We start from the raw sequence: 22,199 nt of genomic DNA, 5'->3' as shown, positions 1-22,199 counted from the left end.
GAACTCACTAAGCTTCGTGCTTACGGTTTTCAGTTTTGGTTTCAGGTACTTCCGGTAGCAGAGGGAAGAGCTCGGGGTGATTGCATGGCACACACCATAGATTAGACAGCCTGGGAATGTTTTACTATGATAATGAAAATATGTTTTGGAATTAATACTCTGATTATGTTATGGATTGATAAATGTATTTTAAGTAATGTTTATTAAAAGAAATTTTTAGTCTTGAAATTGGGATGTTACAAGTTGGTATCAGAGCCTTGGTTTGAGGGATTCGGGCATACTCTCGGGTGTGTCTGAACTCAAACTAAGGGATTGGTCTAAAAGTTTTTAAAATGAAAAGACAGTTTTGTAAAAATAGTTTTTAGAAATGAAATAGTTTTAGAAAAGCGGAAAGAATTCAGAAAGAAAAGAATTTTGATAAGAGAAAAGGGTGTGGTGCATGCAATCAGCCGAGCTCAAGTAAGTACCCCAAAATACCCATGCAAGTTTATGTTATGATTATCAGCTAGTAGAACAGCATGCTAGATTAGGACTAAGGATCTAGGGAGGATGCCTTACGTGCCTGTTATATGTGCTTTGAGCTGCATGATAGTGCTGATTAGACAGTAGTAGGATAGCTTGTTTAGGTTATGTCTGAGTTTATGAGCTTATGTTGCATGCTAGTACAGATTCTTGATATGAGATTATGATTGTTGAGTATGTTATGGTTAGATTTTTCCGTTTTCTGAATGTTTCTTGCTTTGTGCATTGTGGGATTCCGAGTGATGAGAGTTAGCCATTAGGTGAATACGTCACGCCACATGTGATCAGGGTTGAATAATCTCAGAGTGTTGGAATTGGCCCTATTGCACAACTCTTGTCTGAGTCCAACCGTTGTAGGGACGAGTCTTTTACTCGAAGGATTATCTGAGCCTCGTCACATGTGATGGTATTCAGGTGATGGCTAATTGGCATCACGAGGAGGCCTTCAGCAGCTGAGGACTGGTTTGAGTTGAGTCAGAGGTTTCCCTAGGGTAAGCCTAGGATGAGATAGTGTTGGAGCAGTAGTAGTATAAAAAGGGACCTGAAGGAGACGAAGCAGTTCCTAAGGAAAGTACGAATAGATGTGGAAGGTAGTACGGGCCTGTACTACTGAAAGCAGAGGATCCATACTCGATTCGAGAAAGGCCGAGACGAGACTGGGAAACTTGTAGTGTGTGTGTATGATCCCTCAAACAACCTTACTTCACTTAGATTTGTTTAATTTTGGTCAATAAATCTATATCATCATAGTGTTGTGGTTGATTGTTTTTGTAAAACATAATGAATTATGAAATTATTATCAATTTGGTTACAGAAAGATGAGGATGAACTAGAAGGTATTTTTCATGAACCTTTGGTAGAGAAATTAAATAAGGGGTCGTTTGATAGTTGCTGACTGGGTTAGAGCTGACTGGGTTAGAAGCTGACTGGGTTAGAAATGCTGACTGAGTCCATATCTGACTGAGTTTATGCTGTTTGATTATTTATCTGAAGTGTAATACAAAATCCAAATACAAATTGTCATACATAATAAAAAAAGTACACCGTTTAACGTGAACCATTTGAAAATAACTGATTAGCAATCTGGTCACGCAAATTAGTCATATAGTTAACGGCTTCGGAACCCCATTCTATGCCTTCAATGTTTTGACCCTCATTTCCTCCACCACCCACATTATGAGTAACCATAGTGTTTTGTTCAAAGTTCGTAAATAATTCATCTTCAATATCGTATTTCCTTATAAAATTATGGACCGCAACACAAGAAATGACTATGTCTCTTTGCACTGGAAAAGGATAAGGAGCCATTTGTTTTAAAATTGGAAATCTCGCCTTCAATACACCATAAGCACGTTCAATGTAATTTCTAAGTTGTGCATGAGCATGATTGAACATTTCTTCCTTAGTCAAAGCTCTGTTTCTTCGAAAATCGGCTAACCAATACCTAGTATTGCGGTATGGAGCCATAAATCCACGGGTGTTGGTGTATGCGGCATCACAAAGGTAATATTTATTTGTAGATGTATGACAAATTTATCATATAAATAATATAGATAATAAAACGTATAGTAAAGTTACAAACCTGGTGGAGGGAATGGAAATCCGGAAGTTGGGTTAAATGCAACTTCTTTCAAAACTTTAGAATCATGTGCTATGCCCTCCCATCCATCCCATACAAAGGTGAATATCATATCAAAATTACAAATTCCAATTACATTTTGATAACATTCACCTTTTCCTCTTCCCTTATAACGAGTTTGTTGATCAACAGGCACAACTGCATGTACAAGTGTTCCATCTAGTGCACCTATTGCTCTGGGAAATATCTGCATTAGCCGTCTATGTCGTTCTGAGGTATTTCTTGTTGAATTAGACGAGGTTGGTACTATAATTTCTCGTGCAAAACACATCATTGCACGTAAGACCTCATGAAAACATTGATGAATCGTTTATGTGGAGTGATGAAATCTTTCTTTAACGGCTCGAAAACGTTCATTATGTCCTATAACATGTAAAAACATAGCCATCTTCTCTTCAACGCTTATCGTCCTACTAGATTGCAACCAATTTCTTTGTGTAAAGTGATTGCATAATAGTACAAATGCATCTTGTGAAAGACGTATCATATCGTAACATTGTATAGGACATCCGTGTATCAAATCTTGCGTATACACATATCCCTTTGCTACCTGTTCGCTAGCTCTTATTCTTTTAATTATTCTTTGCCTTTGTCGGACCAACATCAACCAATACCACGAGAATATAAGAAAATATAAAAAGTCACCTTCTTTATCCATGTGTCCTGTTAGATGTCAAATACATATTACATTTTAATCAATAACATAACAATCAATAACATAACAATCAATAACATAAATTCATATAACATAACATTTCATGACATAACCGCACCTAAGAAAAACATAACATTTCATAACATATAAATTCATATAACATAACCGCACCTAAGAAAAACAATCCATAACATAACTAAACCATGGAATACTAATGTCTAACAATGAACCATAACATACTAAAGTTAAACAATGAACCATAACATACTAAAGTCAAACGTAACATGTCAATACTAAAGTCAACCAACTAATCCAAACTTTTTTCCCGCATTTGTTACCCACGACTCACAAGTTGACAAGTTAAGGCGCAACCAAATTTTCCTATTACCAGCACTTTCAGCAAATAACATAAGAGCAGTAGTGTATTTCGGATCATATTCTCCCCACTCCAAGCTTGTCAATTTCGCCATACAAGCATCCATCTCCTTGTCAAGATTATTTGCTTCGGTGAATGCTTGTGCAGCCTTGATAATCTCTTTTCCAACTTCTTTCAACTCATCATCAAGTGTGGTTTCTTTAGGACCATTTCGTTTGCCCCCCTTGTTTTTTGTCCGCCCAGATGATTCCTCACTAGTAGGTTGAGGTATTGTTGAGCTTGGGGTATCTGCATGAGGTGCTGGCTCATCCATCTCTGTATCCTCAAAATCATGTGTACTAAAGGTTTCATTGGGATGAGGTAATGTCGAAGATGGCCCCCAACTGTGAACACCGGTCGAGGTCGCCCCGTCGAATAGTTGGGTACAAAGTTCAGGGCAAGGGAGGGGTGCATTTCTCAGCTTATCTACATACTTGTTCAACTGTTTGACAAATTTAATAAATATTATTAAAGTAGTAAAAAAAATAATCTACTTTAAAAAATATGTATATATGTACCTTCGCTTCCGCTTCCCATTCTTCATTAGTCATGTTAAAAGAATTTGTAACGGGATTATAAATATTTCCTGTTTTGTTTTTAAGTTTTAACCACACTGCATACTTTGCTTTTAAATAGTCGTATCGGTTTTTCATTTGTTTTTTGTCGACAATAAAATTATGATCTGTTTTCAATTTCTCCGCGACCACAGCCCATGAGCTTGCTTTTAGTCCGCTACCCTCTCGGCCATTGCTTGTTAATTCTTGTATACATGCTTCCAAAAAAGTTTTGTCCACCAATTCCGACTTCCAACTAACCCTAATTCTTTTATCTGTCATGTCTATTGTAAAAAGAAAAAAAAATCTAATCATCCAACATATATTTTTTTGTTTAAGATAAAACATATATTTTTTTGTTTAACCTAAAGATAATATAACTTGAAGACAATACTTTGGAGATATCATATACACACAGTACATAACTTGAAGACAAGATCTCATATATCAGTTTGGTAATACACATATACCTAAAGATAATACAACTTGAAGACATTACTTGGGAGATATCATATACACACAATACATAACTTGAAGACAAGATCTCAAATTCTAATCATTGTCTTGACCATTTTGATCTTACACACATATTCATATAAACATATCATATATACATACATTACACAATTCATTCAATTTAACAATTATATAAGGGCTTGAAGACAAGATCTCAAATTCTAATCATTGTCTTGACCATTTTGATCTTACACACATATGCACATAAACATATCATATATACATACATTACACAATTCATTCAATTTAACAATTATATAAGGGGCTGTGATTTCACACATTAGTTGCTGCAGATTTCATACACAAGCAATTAATTCCTTCATATAGATAAAATCAGATTTCATCAAAAACACATTCTAAATTGATTTCATGCTAACCCTTTGTTCTAATTGAATCCAAGAATAATGAAAGAAGTAATTTCAAATCCTAATTTCAGAATGAAATTATCAATTTGACAGCAAACATTGAAGGGTTTGTGATTTCAGAAAAAAAAAAAAACAAAAAAAAGAAGACGAAGAAATGTACCTGCAGTCGGGCAGTTGTGGCTTCGTCAGGGCTATGGCTTCGTCGTCGGAGCTGAGTCCTAGCCGGCGCAGGAGGTGAAGTGGCTGGAAACTGCAGCTTTCAATTCTTGTAAACATTGAAGGGTTTTGGGATTTCAGAAAAAAAAACAAAAAAAAAAAAAAGACGTACCTGCAGTCGAGCAGTGCCTTCATCGGGGCTGTGGCTTCGTCGCCGGTGCTGAGTCCTAGTCGGCGCAGGAGGTGAAGTGGTCGGAAGCTGCAGCTTTCAATTCTTGTGTCGCGCTGAATATCGAAGGAAGAAGAATGAATGAGCGGCGATTTGTGTTAGGGTAATCGGTCAGCATCTTTTTTTTTTGGGACCGAGTCAGCCCTTTGGTCAGGGAGTGCTTACCGAGTCAGCCACAATGGAGGCCCATCAAACAGTCTGACTACTGACCGGGTCAGCAGTCAGCTCTGACCAGGCTGGGTAAGTGCAAATCAAACGACTCGTAGTAGATGTTGCCATATTCATGTCTTCCCTGTTGACAGCCGTCAACAAATTTTCATAGTAGTATATACATAATTACTATTTTGCCCCAATCTAGAAATTAACTTTTTTTTTTTATTTTTGGCTTCATATTCCGCTTATGGTAACACCCTAAAATTCTATATTTTATTTTTATCAATTAAAAAAAATCATAAAATGCAATACAAAAAATCTATTTGTTCATTGTAGACATGGTCCCTGTTGTAGCAAACAATTACATAAATGGTCCCCCCCCCCTCTAACAATCAAATACTAAAAAAAAGTCATTGTCACATTAAATTGTTATATAAATGGTCCCTCTGGCAGTTTACTATTACAAAAACCAAATTTGTAACTGTTAATTGTGACAGGGACGATTTCTATATCAATTTACGGCCACAAGGACCATTGTTGTAACCAAATTAGTTTTGATGTTTCTTTCACCTTTACAATAGCTGAAAAGTTTGCATTTCTGTGTTTTATTTTTTTTCAAATAATTTGTATGAGTGGTCGTCTATTATGTGTTGCAAATTATGTGTACATAACTGTGAGTGGCTATACTTTCAGGTGTAACCGGGGCTTATTATAATAGGGGAAGACCTTTAATTGAAGAAACTTATGAGAGTACCAAAGCTATGAAATTGGTGTCAGCTACAATTCTCGTTTCTCAAATATCAGTTCAGATATGAAACTATGAAAATGGCTTGAAATGTATTCCAATTAGTGATAGAGGTAATTAAACAATTTTTGGTAAGAAACCACCCATTCAAATTTTCATACTTAATACCGAACAACAGTATGTGTTTTTTTTAGTACAAAAAAATACAGTTTTGACCTAACCGCCCACACATATTGTTCTTTTCTTAAAAAAATAGTTATTTTAAGAGTTTTTAATGAATATGCCCCTAAATACTTTTACTTTTTATTAAAAATAATGATTTTAACGGTTTTTGTCCAAAATGCCACTATATAATGTTTTTTGGGTAAAAAATTAATGATTTTTTAGTTTTTTACCAAACTGCCCCTCCATACAATTTTTTTTTTTTTTTTTTTTTTGGTAAAAGTTAATGATTTAAGAGTTTATCCATTCGTGCAAATCTAATCTTCTATATCAATTGATAACGGATTGACACTTTTTGTTTACTTTAATATTATTACAAGGTTTCATGAAAGTCGTTAATCTCTTTTTGATGTTACAAGACCTTAATATTGAGATTCCCTTGTGGTTGGCACATGGATACCATATATGTGACTATTAAATTAATATTATACTAGATACCATAGATGTGACTATATAAAATAACAAAATAAATGAAAGTAAGTTGCTATTTTTTTCCAATAAGTCAGTCTGAGGTGTATAAAAAACTGCTGAAAGTTTGGCTCTGTTGATGACAGCATCCAATCTTACTTTTGATGATCATGAGAGGCAAAGGAGATACAATATAACTCTGTTTAAGGAAATCCATATGTAAATTATCAAACTGAAGGTAATCCAGGTTTATTTTTATTTATTTTTGTTTTTTACATGCTTGGTGGAGATTGGGCTGCTAGCCCACCGTGTTGGAATTGCAATGTACTTTTTCGTCCAACAAAATCTTTTAACTTAATATTTTAATATGCGACCAATGTATTTTTCAAAAGTTTTAGTTTTTTGATTTGCACTTCTTTTAGGAGGCTGGAATTGAAATTAATGCTTCTGCAAGCACATCCAAATGCTGAAATAAATGGAATGCAGAACTGAGATTTGTTTGTTCAAAGGTGAGGATGACACGAAAATATGTAAAACTAAATTTATAGACATTATTTATTAATGGTTTCTTTTATAACTTTTTTGAGCAACAGGCAGGAGATATGGTGGGGTCATCGCCAATACAGACGAATGAGTGCCACTCTGGAATCAATGATTCTGATGTTGGTATGAAAGAATAAGCAACTGCTTCTCACAACAAAGTAGCAGATAGGGTTGGCCTTAAAAATGAAAAAAAAAAAAAAAAAAAAAAAAAGGGAAATTTAGGAATCTGTTATGAGTACACTTCATTTCCTACCTTTGGCTTTGAATATGATTTAACAAAATTATATTCTTATGTTGGTACGAAAGAATAAGCAATTGTGTCAATCAACCATGTAGTGCATGTAATTCTTTATAATTAGCCATTTTGACACTTCTGGTACTTGCAGTAAAAACTTTTACATTTTTTCATAAAAACATAAAAAAAAAAATGGTCTGGGGCAACTCCCGGGCTTTTCATCATTACACTTTCTACGTCTGTCATATTTATCGATTCGGAAACAACATTGAAAGCTTCTGGCCCCGCGTAGCAGGGTTAACCTTTTTAGTTTATTACTATTTTGAGTAAATTACACGAATGGCCCCTATGGTTTAGGGTAATTTGCGTGTTTGGTCCCTAACTTATTTTTTTACCTCGGAAGGTCCCTACTGTTTGTTTTTGTTACGCGTTTGGTCCCTGTCTTACCTAAAAAGACTATTTTCCCCTTGATTTTTTAATTTATTTAAATAAACACACCCCAACCCCACCCACCCTCACCTTACCTTACCTACCCCACCATTTTTCCCTATTTAAATAATAGTCTTTATAGATAAAACAGGGACCAAGCATGCAACAAAAACAAACAGGGACCAAGCGTGCAACAAAAACAAACAGTAGGGATCAAACGTGTAACAAAAACAAACACCAGATACCTTTCAAGTTAAAAAAATAAGTTAGGGACCAAACACGTAAATTACTCCAAACCATAGGGACCACTCATGTAATTTACTCTACTATTTTCTAACAAAAACAAGTCTTAAAAGTTAAATCTACAACCGTCAATTCAAAATATAAAATATAGAAAACAAACCAAAAGAGAGGCAAATTTTATTTTGTCTCCCTCTAAATTCCAAAACTTTCGTTATTGGACACTTCGTTTCAAAGCCACGAGTGGAGATGCACGTGGCGGAACACATGAGGTTCTTAAGATACTTCCACTCGAACTCTTACTTACGCCCACGCTACAAACTCTTACACCACAAACAACAAAGATTCATCTCGTTTCAGGGATCTTTCAAATTCAAACTTTTAGAATTAGATTCACAAATAATCCAACCATTTTACACTTGTTCATTCGTTCCCCATAAATCCCTTCGATTACAATCTACAAACCCCCTAAATCCCCCAGTTAGAGTATCTACCATGGATGCTCTACGCCGGCCTAATCTCGATCTTAGTAATTCTTCACCCATTTCATCAATTTACACCAAAACCCCTCAAACACCAACTTCTTCAACTTTGCCCTATAAGTACCGGTTCTCTTCTTCAAATTTCAATGGTTACCATAGCAAGTGTAAAGTACCAACGCCACCTCAAGCTTTACCCAAGGCAAATTCGAACGAATCAGTTGAATCCAATAAGAAATTGGTTGATTCAATCGCTAAAGGTTTGATCGGGCTCGCTGCTGCAGTCTCTGTTTGTTTAGATTCGCCAGCTCTTGCCGAGTCCTTGACAATAGCATTCCCAGCTTCTCGTACTCATGAGGTAGGTGTTCAGTTCGATCATCTTTTTTAGTAGTTTGTTTGGGTTGTGCAGATAAGGTGTTCGATCTATTGCTTATATGGATTTTGTAACAGGTGAATGCTGTGCAGCGAACTCTTGTAGAGACTTGGGGTTTGATCAGAGAGACTTTTGTTGATCCAACCTTTAATCATCAAGGTACGATTCATTCCTGTTGTTTTATGTCGTTTGGTATCAATAGTTTTAACGTAAGTTTAATTGTTTTCTGTAGACTGGGACTCCAAGTTCCAACAAACAATGGTGGAAATGCTTCCACTTAGAACAGCTGATGCAGCATACAGCAAGATTAAAGGAATGCTTTCTACTCTTGGAGATCCCTTCACTCGCATTATCAGTCCAAAGGTGCAAATTTTTTCCATTATTTTTACAAAAATCGTCCCCGTGTTTTCTGAAAGAGTTTTCAGTTTTGGAGTAAACATGGTAAAAGTCAGAAACAACAGGGACCATTTTTGTAACTTATTCTTACTTCTAGTGCCAAAAGGGGAAACTTACACTATTTTCTTTTCGGCAATGATTTGTACAGGAATACCAAAGTTTTCGAATTGGAAGTGATGGAAACGTGCAAGGAGTTGGACTATTTGTGAATACTGAACCAGAAACTGGTCATCTGGTTGGTGATGCCGAGACTTGAACCTGAGACCTCACTTATGGATTCTTATTTATTTTTAATTTTAAAATTTTTTTTTTTTTTTTTGTTTCAGGTTGTATTGTCCTGTGTTGAGGGTAGCCCAGCTGCTAGAGCTGGAATACATGTAGGAGATGAGTTGATTGAAATAAATGGGGAGAGGGTTAAAGGGATTAGTGGTGAAGCTGCTGCACAAAAGCTCAGAGGTCATGTTGGGACAAGCGTTACAGTCAAAGTGCACAATGTAAGTTTCTAAAATTTAGGTTTCGGAGGAAGGAATGGAATGGAATGGTTGATTCCTTTCCAAAGGATTTTATAGAAATTTGTGCATGTTTGATCTACAGGGAAAAAAGTTGGCCATTGACTCTAGTTTTAGAGAGGTGAAACTACCCCGGGAATTCATCAGACTTTCTCCTATATCAAGTGCCATTATTCCTCATAGAACACCAAATGGTCATGTATCCAAAACCGGATATGTAAAGTTATTAGCCTTCTCCCAGGTGCTTATTAATTCTCCAAATCTTAGTAGTCTTACTTTATAACTTCATATCTTAAAGTCATCTATCTAACAACAAGTTTTTTGTAAACAGACTGCTGCTACAGATATGAAACACGCCATTCGTGAATTGGAAAATCAGGGTGTTGAATCTTACATTTTGGATCTCCGGAACAATCCAGTAAGTAAAGTGGTCTTTTTTTTTTTTTAAATCTCTAGTAAACTCTTGTTTGACTATTTAGTATTTTTCTACATATATATGTTATGTTGTAGGGTGGTTTGGTGAAGGCTGGACTTGATGTTGCTCAAATATGGCTGGATGGAGATGAGACTCTAGTGAACACAATAGATCGAGATGGGAACATGCTTCCTATTAACATGATCAATGGCCATGCTCTTACTCGTGATCCTCTAGTTGTTCTTGTAAGTTTTTTTTTTTTTTTTTTTTACAGTCTTTTGATCTATATATTAAAAATTTCTACAATTCTATAATGTACAGGTTAATGAAGGGAGTGCAAGTGCAAGCGAAATCTTGGCAGGGGCACTCCATGACAATGGCAGGGCAAAGCTAATTGGCAACAGGACATTTGGGAAAGGAAAGATTCAGGTAACTTTTTTGAATCTTTAGAATATAAAACTCTATGATTAATTTCTTCAGCATGATGTATTAACTTGTTCTGAATGATATTATGCATAATTGAAGAGTGTGACTGAATTACATGATGGATCGGCTCTCTTTATCACGGTTGCAAAGTACTTATCACCAGCACTTCATGCCATTGATCAAGTTGGCATAGCACCCGATGTCCAGTGTACAACAGAGATGCTGAATTCATCAAAAGAATCAGCAACATTCATGAGGAAGAAGGGTGTAGCTTCCTCATCTTTGGAAGGGGATTCTTGTATTTTGGTAGCAGAACATGAGTTGGATAATCAAGAATCTAAAGGCTCTGCTTCCTAGAATATTCTATGTATCTATCTCATGCTCAATTTAAGGCCATAGAATCTTAGTGAATCATTGTACATATATATATTGGTGTGTATATATATAATAATATATAGTTGTTGCAATCAGAGTGTATTGATGAATCGATTAAAGAAAGGAAAATGAAATGAAAATCTTTATTAAGAGAGGAGTAACACGTTGTCTATTAGGTGAGTATATGCAATGCTGTTTTTGGATCTGAACCCTGATTGCAAAATGAAACTGGATGTGAACTGAATCTGAGGCAATATAATGTTTCAAGTAACCAATTCCAAGATAAAACAAATCATTACCACATCAATTTGATCTAAAAAATGAGGGAATATCCAAGTTTATTTTTATTTGTCAGATTAATGAAAAAAAATATTTGTTACAAACATTACTTGTTAGATACTTGTGATCTTTATTCTTTGCGAAATGAGAAGTTTATATGAATGCACACCAGCATCCTATACTTTCCTTAATCCTTACTAAAATTGATTTCATTTGTATTAAGGTCCAAGTAATATTTACATACTTTGTTTCGGTTGTGTTCATTCTTTTCGTATTAAACTAAAAATAGTACAAAGCTTTAGGAATCTAGAATGATGAAGAAAGAACATGCACTCTACAATATGTTTGTTTTTAATTAACCTGACTTCTATAACATTCTTGAAATTTAAAATAAATCGTTGTAATTTCATGATATAAAATGTTTACACATAGGAAAATCTGGTTGTTAAATTACTAAAAGAAATTTAAATTACCATGAAAACCACTTTTAACAACCTTTATTGATTGTTTCTTTGGAATAGGAAGTGTAATAGAAAATCAAGGGATAAACAATAAAACAAATTTAGATATATTCTTTTTTTTTTTGTTTTAAATAACAGAGGGGGTCTAACTAATGTAGATATGCAGTCGTTCTTTTAGTAATCCAAATCATTGGATTTACAAATGCGATAAATGTATGTATTATACCCAAATGTGGATTTGCTTTTTTGGTGTATTCTATTGTTTGTCGTTTACCTTGCAATGGATTTGCCTATTGTTGTGTCAAATGTGGATACTATGTTGATGTTACCTGTGGGTTTATACCCAAAGAAATCACACATAAAGCTCACCCGGATCACATTCTTTCAATAGCTTCGACACGTTTTATTGATGTACCTTGTCATATGTGTCTCAAAAAATTTACTTGGGGTCCTTGTCATCGTTATCCTGATAATGAATCTTATTCTTTAACACATCAGCCTTCATTCAGTTGCAAAGTATGTAATATTTATATACATCCTGAATGTGCTTTGTTATCACCGGAGACAATCACACACAAACATGACAAGCACCCCATGCATCTAAGTTACCTCCCAATCCAGGACCATAAGAGTGAATATTTTTGTTAACTTGTCATAGTATTATTTATTAAATATGTTTCTTCGGGTTATAACATAAATTTGAAGAATAACTGGAGAGCAACTCCTGGTATAACTAGATGATAGAGCATCTCCAGTTTTATGTATTCTTTCAAGAACCGGTGTTTAGGTTTTGTTTTATTTGTGCTGTTTCTGTTTCTTCGTAAACGATGCATGATAATGAAATCAAACAAAAAAGAAAGTGCTTCTCTGAGGATGGAACGATTGAAGAATCAGATTTGCCTTTGATATATAGATGATGAACAAAGAATACAAAATAATCATAAATTCATAATTCATGCTCTGAAATCGCACATACATAAAAGAAACGAAGAGGATCAGATCTCAGTTCCTTAACTGTGTTAGGGCGGAGAGGATGAAAGCGAATCCAGCCAGGATGACGGGGATCGGTAGCGAGGAGGCGGCGCCTGCAGCGGGAGATGGAGCCGGCGACATTGCAACGTCCTGCGCTGAAACGGACGAGGACAGAGCTGCGATGAAGAAGGCGACTAGGAAGACCTTGACGGCAGTGGAAGTGGTAGGGCCAACCTGCGCCATTCGAATGATTAAATTACAATAAAAGGTTAATTTTCTGTAGCGATTACAAATTACAAATTTACAATTGAATTTGAGTGATGATGATGAGGAAAACTGAGTGGTTATTTATACATGAGAAGATTACAATAATTAGAGTGTGAATGAAGGTGACAGCACAACGGCAATGAGTGGGTGACAGCGGAGGTCGGAAGGGGCGGTGGAACTCATCTTTCAGGCTTCTTTGCAGTTTGCACGTTACGACAGTGGAGCTTAAGTATGCGCAATCATAAATAACCCTGGTGAAGTATTCTATTGTTGTTATGGATTTTGAAACAAAATGCATAAATTTATAAGGGTAAACCGGTGTTGAGGGTAATTAACTTTTGAGTTTGTACTCATTTGGTCCTTTTTCTTTTTTTTTTATTCAATATACCATCGAACTTGTTGTTGGTGTTTACCATAGCCCTTTTGACTGGCTTTTGACCTGTGATAACCGGTCAAAGGGTTATGGTGAACACAAACAACAAGTTCGGTGGTATATTGAGTACAAAAAAAAGAAAAGGGACCAAATGAGAACAAACGCAACAGTTGGTTACCCTCCTGATTCAGTTTCCCTTTATTCATTTACAACAAATTCCACATCATCTCCTACTGATATTAATGACTTTATGAGATTCATTCTTGCTTATCTTCAAAACATAACCTACCAAAGGACATTATTCATACATGTACAACTTTGTAATGCACTTGAATATTTATTAGGGAAATCTTGACTAAGTAGGCGCATTTCATGACTACATTTACATTTCCAATCAAATGATTTATCGTATCATGGATTCTAGACAAGTCTACAAACGAGTGGATTCACAAGTGCTGTGATTTTTGAGTTTACTTAGCTTTAAGATCGAACTCATGGGATAAGATACAACATCAATATGTACAATATTATGGTGATGTGTTTACAAAAGCAGTATGATATTGTACATATTGATGGTGTATCTTATCCCATGAGTTCGATCTTAAATCTAAGTAAACTCAAAAATCACAGCACTTGTGATTCCACTCGTTCGTAGACTTGTCTAGAATCCATGATACGATAAATCATTTGATTGGAAATGTAAATGTAGTCATGAAATGCGTCTGCTTAGTCAAGATTCCTCTAATAAATATTCAAGTACATTACAAAGTTGTACATATATGAATAATGTCCTTCGGTAGGTTATGTTTTGAAGATAAGCAAGAATGAATCTCATAAAGTCATTAATATCAGTAGGAGATGATGTGGGATTTGTTGTAAATGAATAAAGGGAAACTGAATCAGGAGGGTAACCAACTGTTGCGTTTGTTCTCATTTGGTCCCTTTCCTTTTTTTGTACTCAATATACCATCGAACTTGTTGTTTGTGTTCACCATAACCCTTTGACCGGCTATCACAGGTCAAAAGTCGGTCAAAAGGGCTATGGTAAACACCAACAACAAGTTCGATGGTATATTGAACACAAAAAAAAGGACCAAATGAGTACAAACGCAAAAGTTAATTACCCTCAAGAGTCATTTTCCCGGGTAATTGACCTACAAACTTTTCCGTTTTGGTTTAAAAGATCTAAACCTTATTTTTTCGCTTTCTAGGAGGCATAAAGTCCAGTCAAAATGATTTAGTGTCACATCATTTGAAATTGGTCCACATGTATAAACCCTTCAATAACTTATATCGTACTTTTTTTCTAGATTAAAAAATTAAATAGATTTTTTTAATGTTTTGTGAACAATATGAATAAATGTTTGATTGCAACCCATCACCAACATCTTTAGTTTGAAACTCCATTTTTGGGGTTTAGATTCAAATCCATAAACCAACAGCCATCGCCCACCACCAACATCTTATGTTGTTCACCACCAGCATCTTCCGCTATTTGCTATTATCTTTTTTTCAAGATCAAAAGAAGCAAATCACACCAAGATTTGGAACAAAATCGGGAAAAAAAAAACCGAAACAAAATGTGTCTAGGAAAAGAACACCAGAGGGGACTTCCATGAACGCGAGCTTAGTCCCCGCGCCAAAGATGAAAATGAATGGGAGGTCCGGTTAGCTGACACAAATCTTTGAGTTTTGTTGTTTTCATTCTTGCTTCTATTTCTTAAGTTTCAAAAACAGCCACCAGCAATAAAAACTTAGAAGGTCTGATTTGGTTCAGATTTACTATGGTTCTTGTTTTTGACAAACAGATCTCGAAACCATCTCTTTGCAGCACAGATATCCGAGATCGTTGATTACAATCGGAGGTCATGATATCGTTGTTCCTGCTATGTTTAGCGGTAGACATATTGATGGACACAGATTAGATGGCATTCTTGGATCGATTATGATGGACTTATGTTGTTAGAGGAAGAATGGTGGCTGGTTTTGTGAATGGGAACAACATCAAAGCTTTGTGGAAGAAGAAGACGATGGATAAAGATGTGAAGAGGATTTTAGTTTAATTTCGATTTTAAGTGAAAAAGTCACGTTAATAAGGAAACTGATAATTACATGTTAAGGTCCTTTTTTAACAGATAAAAATGGATTTTATGCCCCTAAAAGACAAAAAAACATGAAGGACCATTTAAAACAGAACCTGATAGTTGGTAGGGTTGGAGTGACATTAACCCAATTTATAATTACTATATTCTTTCCATTTAATATCTTAATGTAACTATTTTCCTTCTTTATAAATTTAGGAGATAGATAACAAAAAGAAAATCATTTAGAATCTTCCTATTTGTTATATTTTTTCTTTTATTAGATTTCAATATTTCAGTCAAAATATATTTTCTCGAAATTTTGATTTTGTTCACCTGATTATAAACATATATTTGAAAGTTAGGACTACCTTTTTTTTTCCTTTTTCCTGTCCAAAATCCAAAATTTAAGTTTAGTATGTTTTTTTTAGAAAAAGTTATGCAAAATCAAAGAAAACTTACAAAACAAAAAGAAAAAGATACCCTAAAATCAAAAAATATAATTATGATACTATATATTTTTATTTTATTTTTTATTTACATGAAATTTTAAAATTTCTAAAAATTAATATTATTGAATAAATAAATAAAGGTAATTTATAGTTATTACATATATTCCATAAACAAAAATAAATACCATTCCTCATGAAATGAAAATCTAGAAGAAAGGAATCACATTCTATGAAAGGATACTTAATTTTAATTTTCATGACAATTGCACATGATTTTTTCATTCTGTCATAGTGTTTGGTTTTATTTATCATCGATTACTGTATGCATACAGTAAGACTAGTATGGACATACGATATCATGGATGACACTTTGTAAAAGTTCAATTGTATTAGACATTTTAAATTTTAGAATTAGCGCATTTCTAAAAATAATTGGCGCAACCAAATAAAAAAATACATATAGTATATTATTGAAATTCAAAATAGTTCATATCAGTATTATTATTATTATATACTTTATTCATGTAATTATTTTGTTACATGTGGGCCCATGGCTTTGGCCCAATCCTCATTGCAATATTCTTACTTATAGTGATTAAAGAGAGGAGAATAATCATGGGAAAATATATTACGATAGAAATGATGGTTATTGATGCATATACCCAAAAACCGATTATGTTGTTATTTTTGTGAATATCCAAATACATGCATATTTTGATTATCTCTTTTTCTAAAGCATCTTAAATTTAGGAGAAACATATTGAAAACGAAAGTATGTTGTGCAAGGTGCTAAATTAAGTTTGTTTATATACTTTTAATCTAATGCATAGTCTTCTTACTAGCATTAAAGAATAAAATGAAAGTAGTTTGTTTTGTAATTTATAACACCTAATAAAGATTATCCATAGCAATATAAAAAAGGATGAACAAACAGAACCAAACAAGAGACACAGAAAGTTTGTTTGACAAGATAATATAAGAGTTGTGTACTAAACTCTAAATTAGATCACATCTACTTATTAGATTTCTTAGATTTCTTAGAACCCTTGCGCTTTTCCAGTTTTACCCTTGCAGCTTCAAACTCTTCTTCAGTAGGCTCTGAAGACTCTCCCCCTCCACCATACTTACCAACCAGAGACGAAAACATAGCATCCAAACGCCCTTTTCTCTCACTTTGTCTCTGTGAAATTATAGCATACAAATCATCCGATTCTTTCTTTGACCTGTCAATGGTCAAACATCATCATATCACTTTCATTTATCAAAACCATAATCCCAAAAAATAATATTATTTTAAAAATGAGAGAAACAAATGACTCACTTCCCCCTTCGCCTCAATGGATCTGTAGGTGGTTTTGTTTCAGAGACTTGCTTAGCCCATTTCTGGTAGGATTTGGTCAACTTCAGGTCTCCTACAAGTCAACATCAAAAAAAAGTAACAAAAATGGGGCTTCTTTTTTCCATTAATGAAAAAAAAGTACATAAAAGAATTATAAATCTTACCAGAGGAAATTGCTTCGTCTAATATATCTTTGAATCGATGTGAATCAAGTTTAGGATCTGAGCATAGCATGGAGCAAAATAGCCTGTGACAGATTAAAGAGGTTTTCAGAAAATTAATCTCATAAAGAAATGTAGAGAGCATATGATTAAAAAAAAAAGTTTATACCTGTTCATATGACCTTTGTACTTCTTGTAAAGATCAATCAAATCATTTTTCTCAGAATCAGATCCTCTGTAATTCGATTCAAACTCTTCAATATCAGCTTCTGTAACCTACAAAGCATTTGTATTTTCCACTTTATTACCTAAAATAAAGTAAGGTTTTTAATTTGTGCATATATTCTAAAGTTTAATGAAGAAAACCTTTTTGTACATAGATCGGAAGAAGTCCTTCAAGTTTTGAACCACATCACCAGCAAGTTCCTGTTTAGTGAGAAAAAACAAAACCATGAGTGCAACTCAAAAAATGTGATATAACATTAGTTTCAGTTAAAATGTGTTAAGAACTTACAGCATCATCAACACAGCCAGTTTGATCATAAAGTGCTCGCTTTTCTTCATCACCAAGTATTGATATAACTTTCTGCAGTTGTTGAAATTTCTCTTTGGCATCCTGCATATGAATGGGAGGAGATTAAGAACATGTTATGAAAACACAAGAGTTTATTAGAGGATTAAATGGTAAAACAAAAAGATTGATTTTTTTACCTCGTCATTAGGATTCTTGTCAGGGTGTAGACGTAATGCCAGCTTATGATATGCCTTCTTTATTTCCTGTTGGGATGCTGTCCTTTCCACCCCAAGAATCTACACAGCACATAGTTTTATAAAGTTTGCTTAGCTAGATGGTTATGAGGATCTTCAACCCTAGGTGTAATCATCTACTATGAATTGGGATTCTCATAACAAGCAGCAATTCCCTTTTAGGGTTAGCCCATCGATTGAAATTGGTGTAGTACAGTACTTCATTCAAAAGGATTTAGCAACGAACGGAACAGTAAGAGTAAATAAAAAAGGATATGAATCTAAAGAAAACTAGGGTTTAGCCAAGAACAATAAAGTTCAAATAATCGACAAATCCTTTTTGGTAAATCTCATGCGCGGGGTGTATCTCATAAGAGCCCTAATCTGATAGGAAATGAAAATTTGGAAAAATGCCCTAAATCAAAGAGCAAAGTGTCACAGTTTGGCTTTCTCGAAATATAATCAGTTACGCAGTTTTTTCAAGCATTCGAGTCTAAGATCAGGTAAGATACCTCGTACAAGCTCTTATCATTCGAAGAGGATGAAGATTCACCGAGATTCTCTTGATTTGGTTCATCTTCTTCTATGTTTTCTTCGTGAACCGCGGATTTCTTTCGTTTGCCCATTTGAAGGGAGACAACGTTATACTATAAGACTACGCAATCGAAGTCAATCAGATGATATACCGAGATATAGCGGAGCGTTTAGCGGAATGGATGACGAAATTGCGAAAGAGAAACTTTAAGATGGGTCGTGGAGGGTTTTCCCGCCATCGTAATCTAATTCCCGCCATGGTCGCTGTTCTCTTTCTCCATCACTATTTGTCTATTTTACGGTCCTTTTGTAGGTCGAATGAAAGTCAAACCGTTACTAACGGTTTTTGTCAAGCAATAGCCAGCGTTGAACAGTTGAAAATTTAAAACCAAACCAAACCGTTATACTAAGGGTTTGTCTCCGATTTAGTTTCACGGTGTAGGCTTTTTAGGTCCATTTTAATCGAGTCCGTTAAACTAATTCGGTAAAAAAATTGCAATGTTAAAGTTATTAAAACAGTTAAAATTCTATCAAATATTGTTAAAAATAATGCAATATTAAAGCTGTCAGAACAGCAAAAATTCTCTTCCAAACACATAGCTTTTCTTACATTGAATACATGCGTTGCATGCTCCTTTAGGTGGAACTGGATCTGGTTTGTTGAAGTGTTTCCAAACAATATATTGTTTTCGTCCCCTTCCTTGGTTATTATCAGTAGCACCTCCATTTTGCTCCACATGAACAACATCATCTACATCAATCTCTTCCATATCATCATCATCATCAATGATGTTTACAGGTTCACTAATTGGAATGTTGATGTTATTTTTATCCATGTAAGGACCTCGAAAAAAAAGGGCAATCAGAATTCAGAATTGTGGACTCACCGAAATCATATTAAGAGGTGATGATTCTTAGCAATAGGTTTAGAAATAAATAAAAAGTCAACAACTATTTTCTACTTTTGTTTCGTCCGATGTTTGCTTCTATTAAAAAAAATCAAACTCACAATAATACGAGAGGTGATTGGAAATCGAAATCCAACTTGCACATAATATTATAAGATTATTGATTGAGTGTAGCAACAAGTTTAGAAAGAATTAGAATTAGAATAATGAATAAAAATCAGATGTAGATGGATGGTAAACAAATCAGTTCAGTTGATTCAGAACATATCAGCATACCTTATCAGAGAAGGAGCAACGATAGAGAAACGAGAGGTGTAGTCGGACACTCGGACCTACAAACGGAGCTGAAATTGGAGCTGCTGCAAGGGAGGCGGCGAGCTGTAGTCGGGGAATTAATACCTTTGGTCGTCGGACCTGATTTACGTCTTAGTTCTCACTGTCTCAGAATCTTAGACTCAGTAACTTGGCGACATGGCGTGGTGTGGCAAGTGGAAACGATAGAGAAAACAAGAGAAAGAGAGCCTTTGCGTCTTTGCAGATTGTGATTACTCGATTAGGGCAAGCTGAAACGAATCATTGAATCACGAATTCACAATTGCTTGGAGGTCGACTATCAATTTGGGCTTCATTTACCAATTACCAAATCACAAAAGAAACTACAATTGGATTGTAATAATTAAATATTGTGGGTTTTAAAGTTTATTATTTGTATATAAAAATTAATATATAATACAATAAAATACAATTCCATATAAAAAAATTAATTAATATATATACAAATTCAACGGCCGGTCCGGCTTTTATACGGTTTGAAATCTTGAAAATCGTAAACCAAACCTTTCAATACGGTTTGAAAAGTTCGAAACCACAAGTCAAACCGTAAAGAAAAATACAAACCGTAAATTCAAACCGATGACCGGTTTGGTCGGTTTCATGGTTTCAAACCGAACCGCGAACACCCCTAATATAAGGTGTTGTTTGTCATTTTATTTTATTTTATTTATTTATTTATTGTAAAAAACTTCTTCAGACTTTTTATTGGTGTGAGGTGCAACACATATGCAACACTTTTCATCTTGCTACTGTTGTTTTTTATAAGTCTTTAAAGTAAAAAACTTATGTGCGTGTTCTATTTTTTGGGTAGCACTTGTATTGCCTCTTCTAATATCTTCTTTTTTTCTTACTGAATTTTCGATGAATCTTGATTATATGTTACTGAAATCTTACTGGATTTTTGTTTCACCTTTTTCTTTTTGTTCATTCTTGCTGAATTATTTTTTTTTCGTTTTTTTATATAGAATAATGATAATTTCTTGCTGAAATATCATAAAATTTTGTTGAAATGTTATACATTATTAAATTTTTGGTATTAAAAAACTATTTTCGGTACTTAAAATCGGTTTATTTTAATTTTTTAATATTTACAGCAGCATGCATATGTTAAAAAACAAACACGTTTCTTATTACAATCTTCAGTCATTTGGTCCACCTCTTCTGCTGCATAGAGTTGTAAAGATGGTTTGCACACTTCATGAGTTTTTGCTTCAAAAAAACAAACAACACCTAAAAATTTAATTAAAATGGTTTGGCAATAGTAGCAATGAGTGACTCTTTCAACTGAGGGGTCATGGGTTCAAGTATCGTTAGAGATATAGGTAATGGTAATTTAAAACTAGATTAGTTTGTTGTTCAGAAAAAAAAAAGTTTAATTATTTTTATTAAATGTAACAATTATATACTTAATGATATAAAAGACAAAGAAAAACGACTAAAAGGGTGATATAATTTTTATTTGTATGTATTAAGTTATTATTATTATTATTATTATTTAATATGCCTTTGATTTTATTGTTTTTATATACATTAAGTTGTTATGACCGACTACTTCATATTAAAATATCAATTTGTTTACGTCTAGTTATTAATATTATTTTTTTTTTGCAAAATAAGTTCTTATTGTTTTTATACATATTCAGTCTTTATGATAGGTTTCTTCAAGTTTTGTTCATGTACATCCTACGTGGGACAATCATTAATAAGGTATTTTCATATGTGGTTCGTCTAAGCAGTGGTATTATGTGTTACTTGTTTTGGTTTTGGTAATAACATTGTACTTTTGATATTAGTAATTATTATAATACAATATCAACTCTATTTAATACCAATACAAACTTAATTCAATAGCAATACTAACTATATTAAATTTTGTGAAGAAAATACATTAGCCATAATGATTTCAATTGTTGAAAATAGTGTCCACATTCATACTTGGTAATATTACTATTGATAGCAGAGTCCTTTTGGGTGACACATAATGACAGATTTAAGTAATTATTGACATGATAGTTTATTGGGAATCCAGTTTGTCAGTTTAATAGTGATTAATAAATTAATAGAAGTTTGTGACGTGTGGCCTTAGTCCCTGCGACAAAATCCTAATCATTATAGGGTTTTACTATTTTGCGATTCAACGTGGTTGAGACATGAAACCTCCTATTTAATGGCTACAAGATCGTATTCAAGCTTTAAGATCCATTTAAAAAGAACAAAAAACTCATATGCTAAAAATGGTCAAAATTAACATACCAAAGGTTTAGGGAAGAATCTAAATTTTTTTAGGGTGTTG

At 34.0% G+C, this 22,199-nt stretch overlaps 3 protein-coding genes and 1 long non-coding RNA gene across 4 annotated transcripts; 1 reads left to right on the top strand and 3 right to left on the bottom strand.

Moving 5' to 3' along the window:
- Window positions 1-1,569: 1,569 nt before the first annotated feature.
- Window positions 1,570-1,989, bottom strand: LOC145067349 (uncharacterized). The gene has a single exon (XM_079014512.1). It carries the CDS (start codon window positions 1,987-1,989, stop codon window positions 1,570-1,572), a length of 420 nt encoding a protein of 139 aa, XP_078870638.1.
- Window positions 1,990-8,322: 6,333 nt separating this feature from the next.
- Window positions 8,323-11,094, top strand: LOC145069545 (carboxyl-terminal-processing peptidase 3, chloroplastic-like). Its single transcript, XM_079016481.1, has 10 exons — window positions 8,323-8,863; window positions 8,956-9,037; window positions 9,111-9,241; window positions 9,423-9,509; window positions 9,601-9,768; window positions 9,869-10,024; window positions 10,115-10,201; window positions 10,294-10,443; window positions 10,520-10,627; window positions 10,724-11,094. The coding sequence occupies exons 1-10, from the start codon at window positions 8,522-8,524 to the stop codon at window positions 10,979-10,981; spliced, it is 1,569 nt and encodes a 522-aa protein (XP_078872607.1). The 5' UTR covers window positions 8,323-8,521; the 3' UTR covers window positions 10,982-11,094.
- Window positions 11,095-12,621: 1,527 nt separating this feature from the next.
- Window positions 12,622-13,243, bottom strand: LOC145068940 (uncharacterized). Its single transcript, XR_013689181.1, has 2 exons — window positions 13,079-13,243; window positions 12,622-12,945 (listed from the first exon to the last, which is right to left on the bottom strand). It is a non-coding gene; the product is annotated as an uncharacterized LOC145068940 (long non-coding RNA).
- Window positions 13,244-16,736: 3,493 nt separating this feature from the next.
- On the bottom strand, window positions 16,737-18,940 carry LOC145070827 (chaperone protein dnaJ 6-like). The gene is made up of 8 exons (XM_079017784.1): window positions 18,644-18,940; window positions 18,096-18,194; window positions 17,899-18,000; window positions 17,751-17,810; window positions 17,554-17,660; window positions 17,388-17,470; window positions 17,206-17,296; window positions 16,737-17,107 (listed from the first exon to the last, which is right to left on the bottom strand). The coding sequence occupies exons 1-8, from the start codon at window positions 18,755-18,757 to the stop codon at window positions 16,897-16,899; spliced, it is 867 nt and encodes a 288-aa protein (XP_078873910.1). The 5' UTR covers window positions 18,758-18,940; the 3' UTR covers window positions 16,737-16,896.
- Between the last annotated feature and the right edge of the window lie 3,259 nt (window positions 18,941-22,199).

Source organism: Lactuca serriola, chromosome 8, assembly GCF_051521515.1.
Source record: "Lactuca serriola cultivar US96UC23 chromosome 8, Lser_US96UC23_V15, whole genome shotgun sequence".
Taxonomy (NCBI): Eukaryota; Viridiplantae; Streptophyta; class Magnoliopsida; order Asterales; family Asteraceae; genus Lactuca; species Lactuca serriola.
This window is presented reverse-complemented; position numbering and strand designations above follow the sequence as displayed.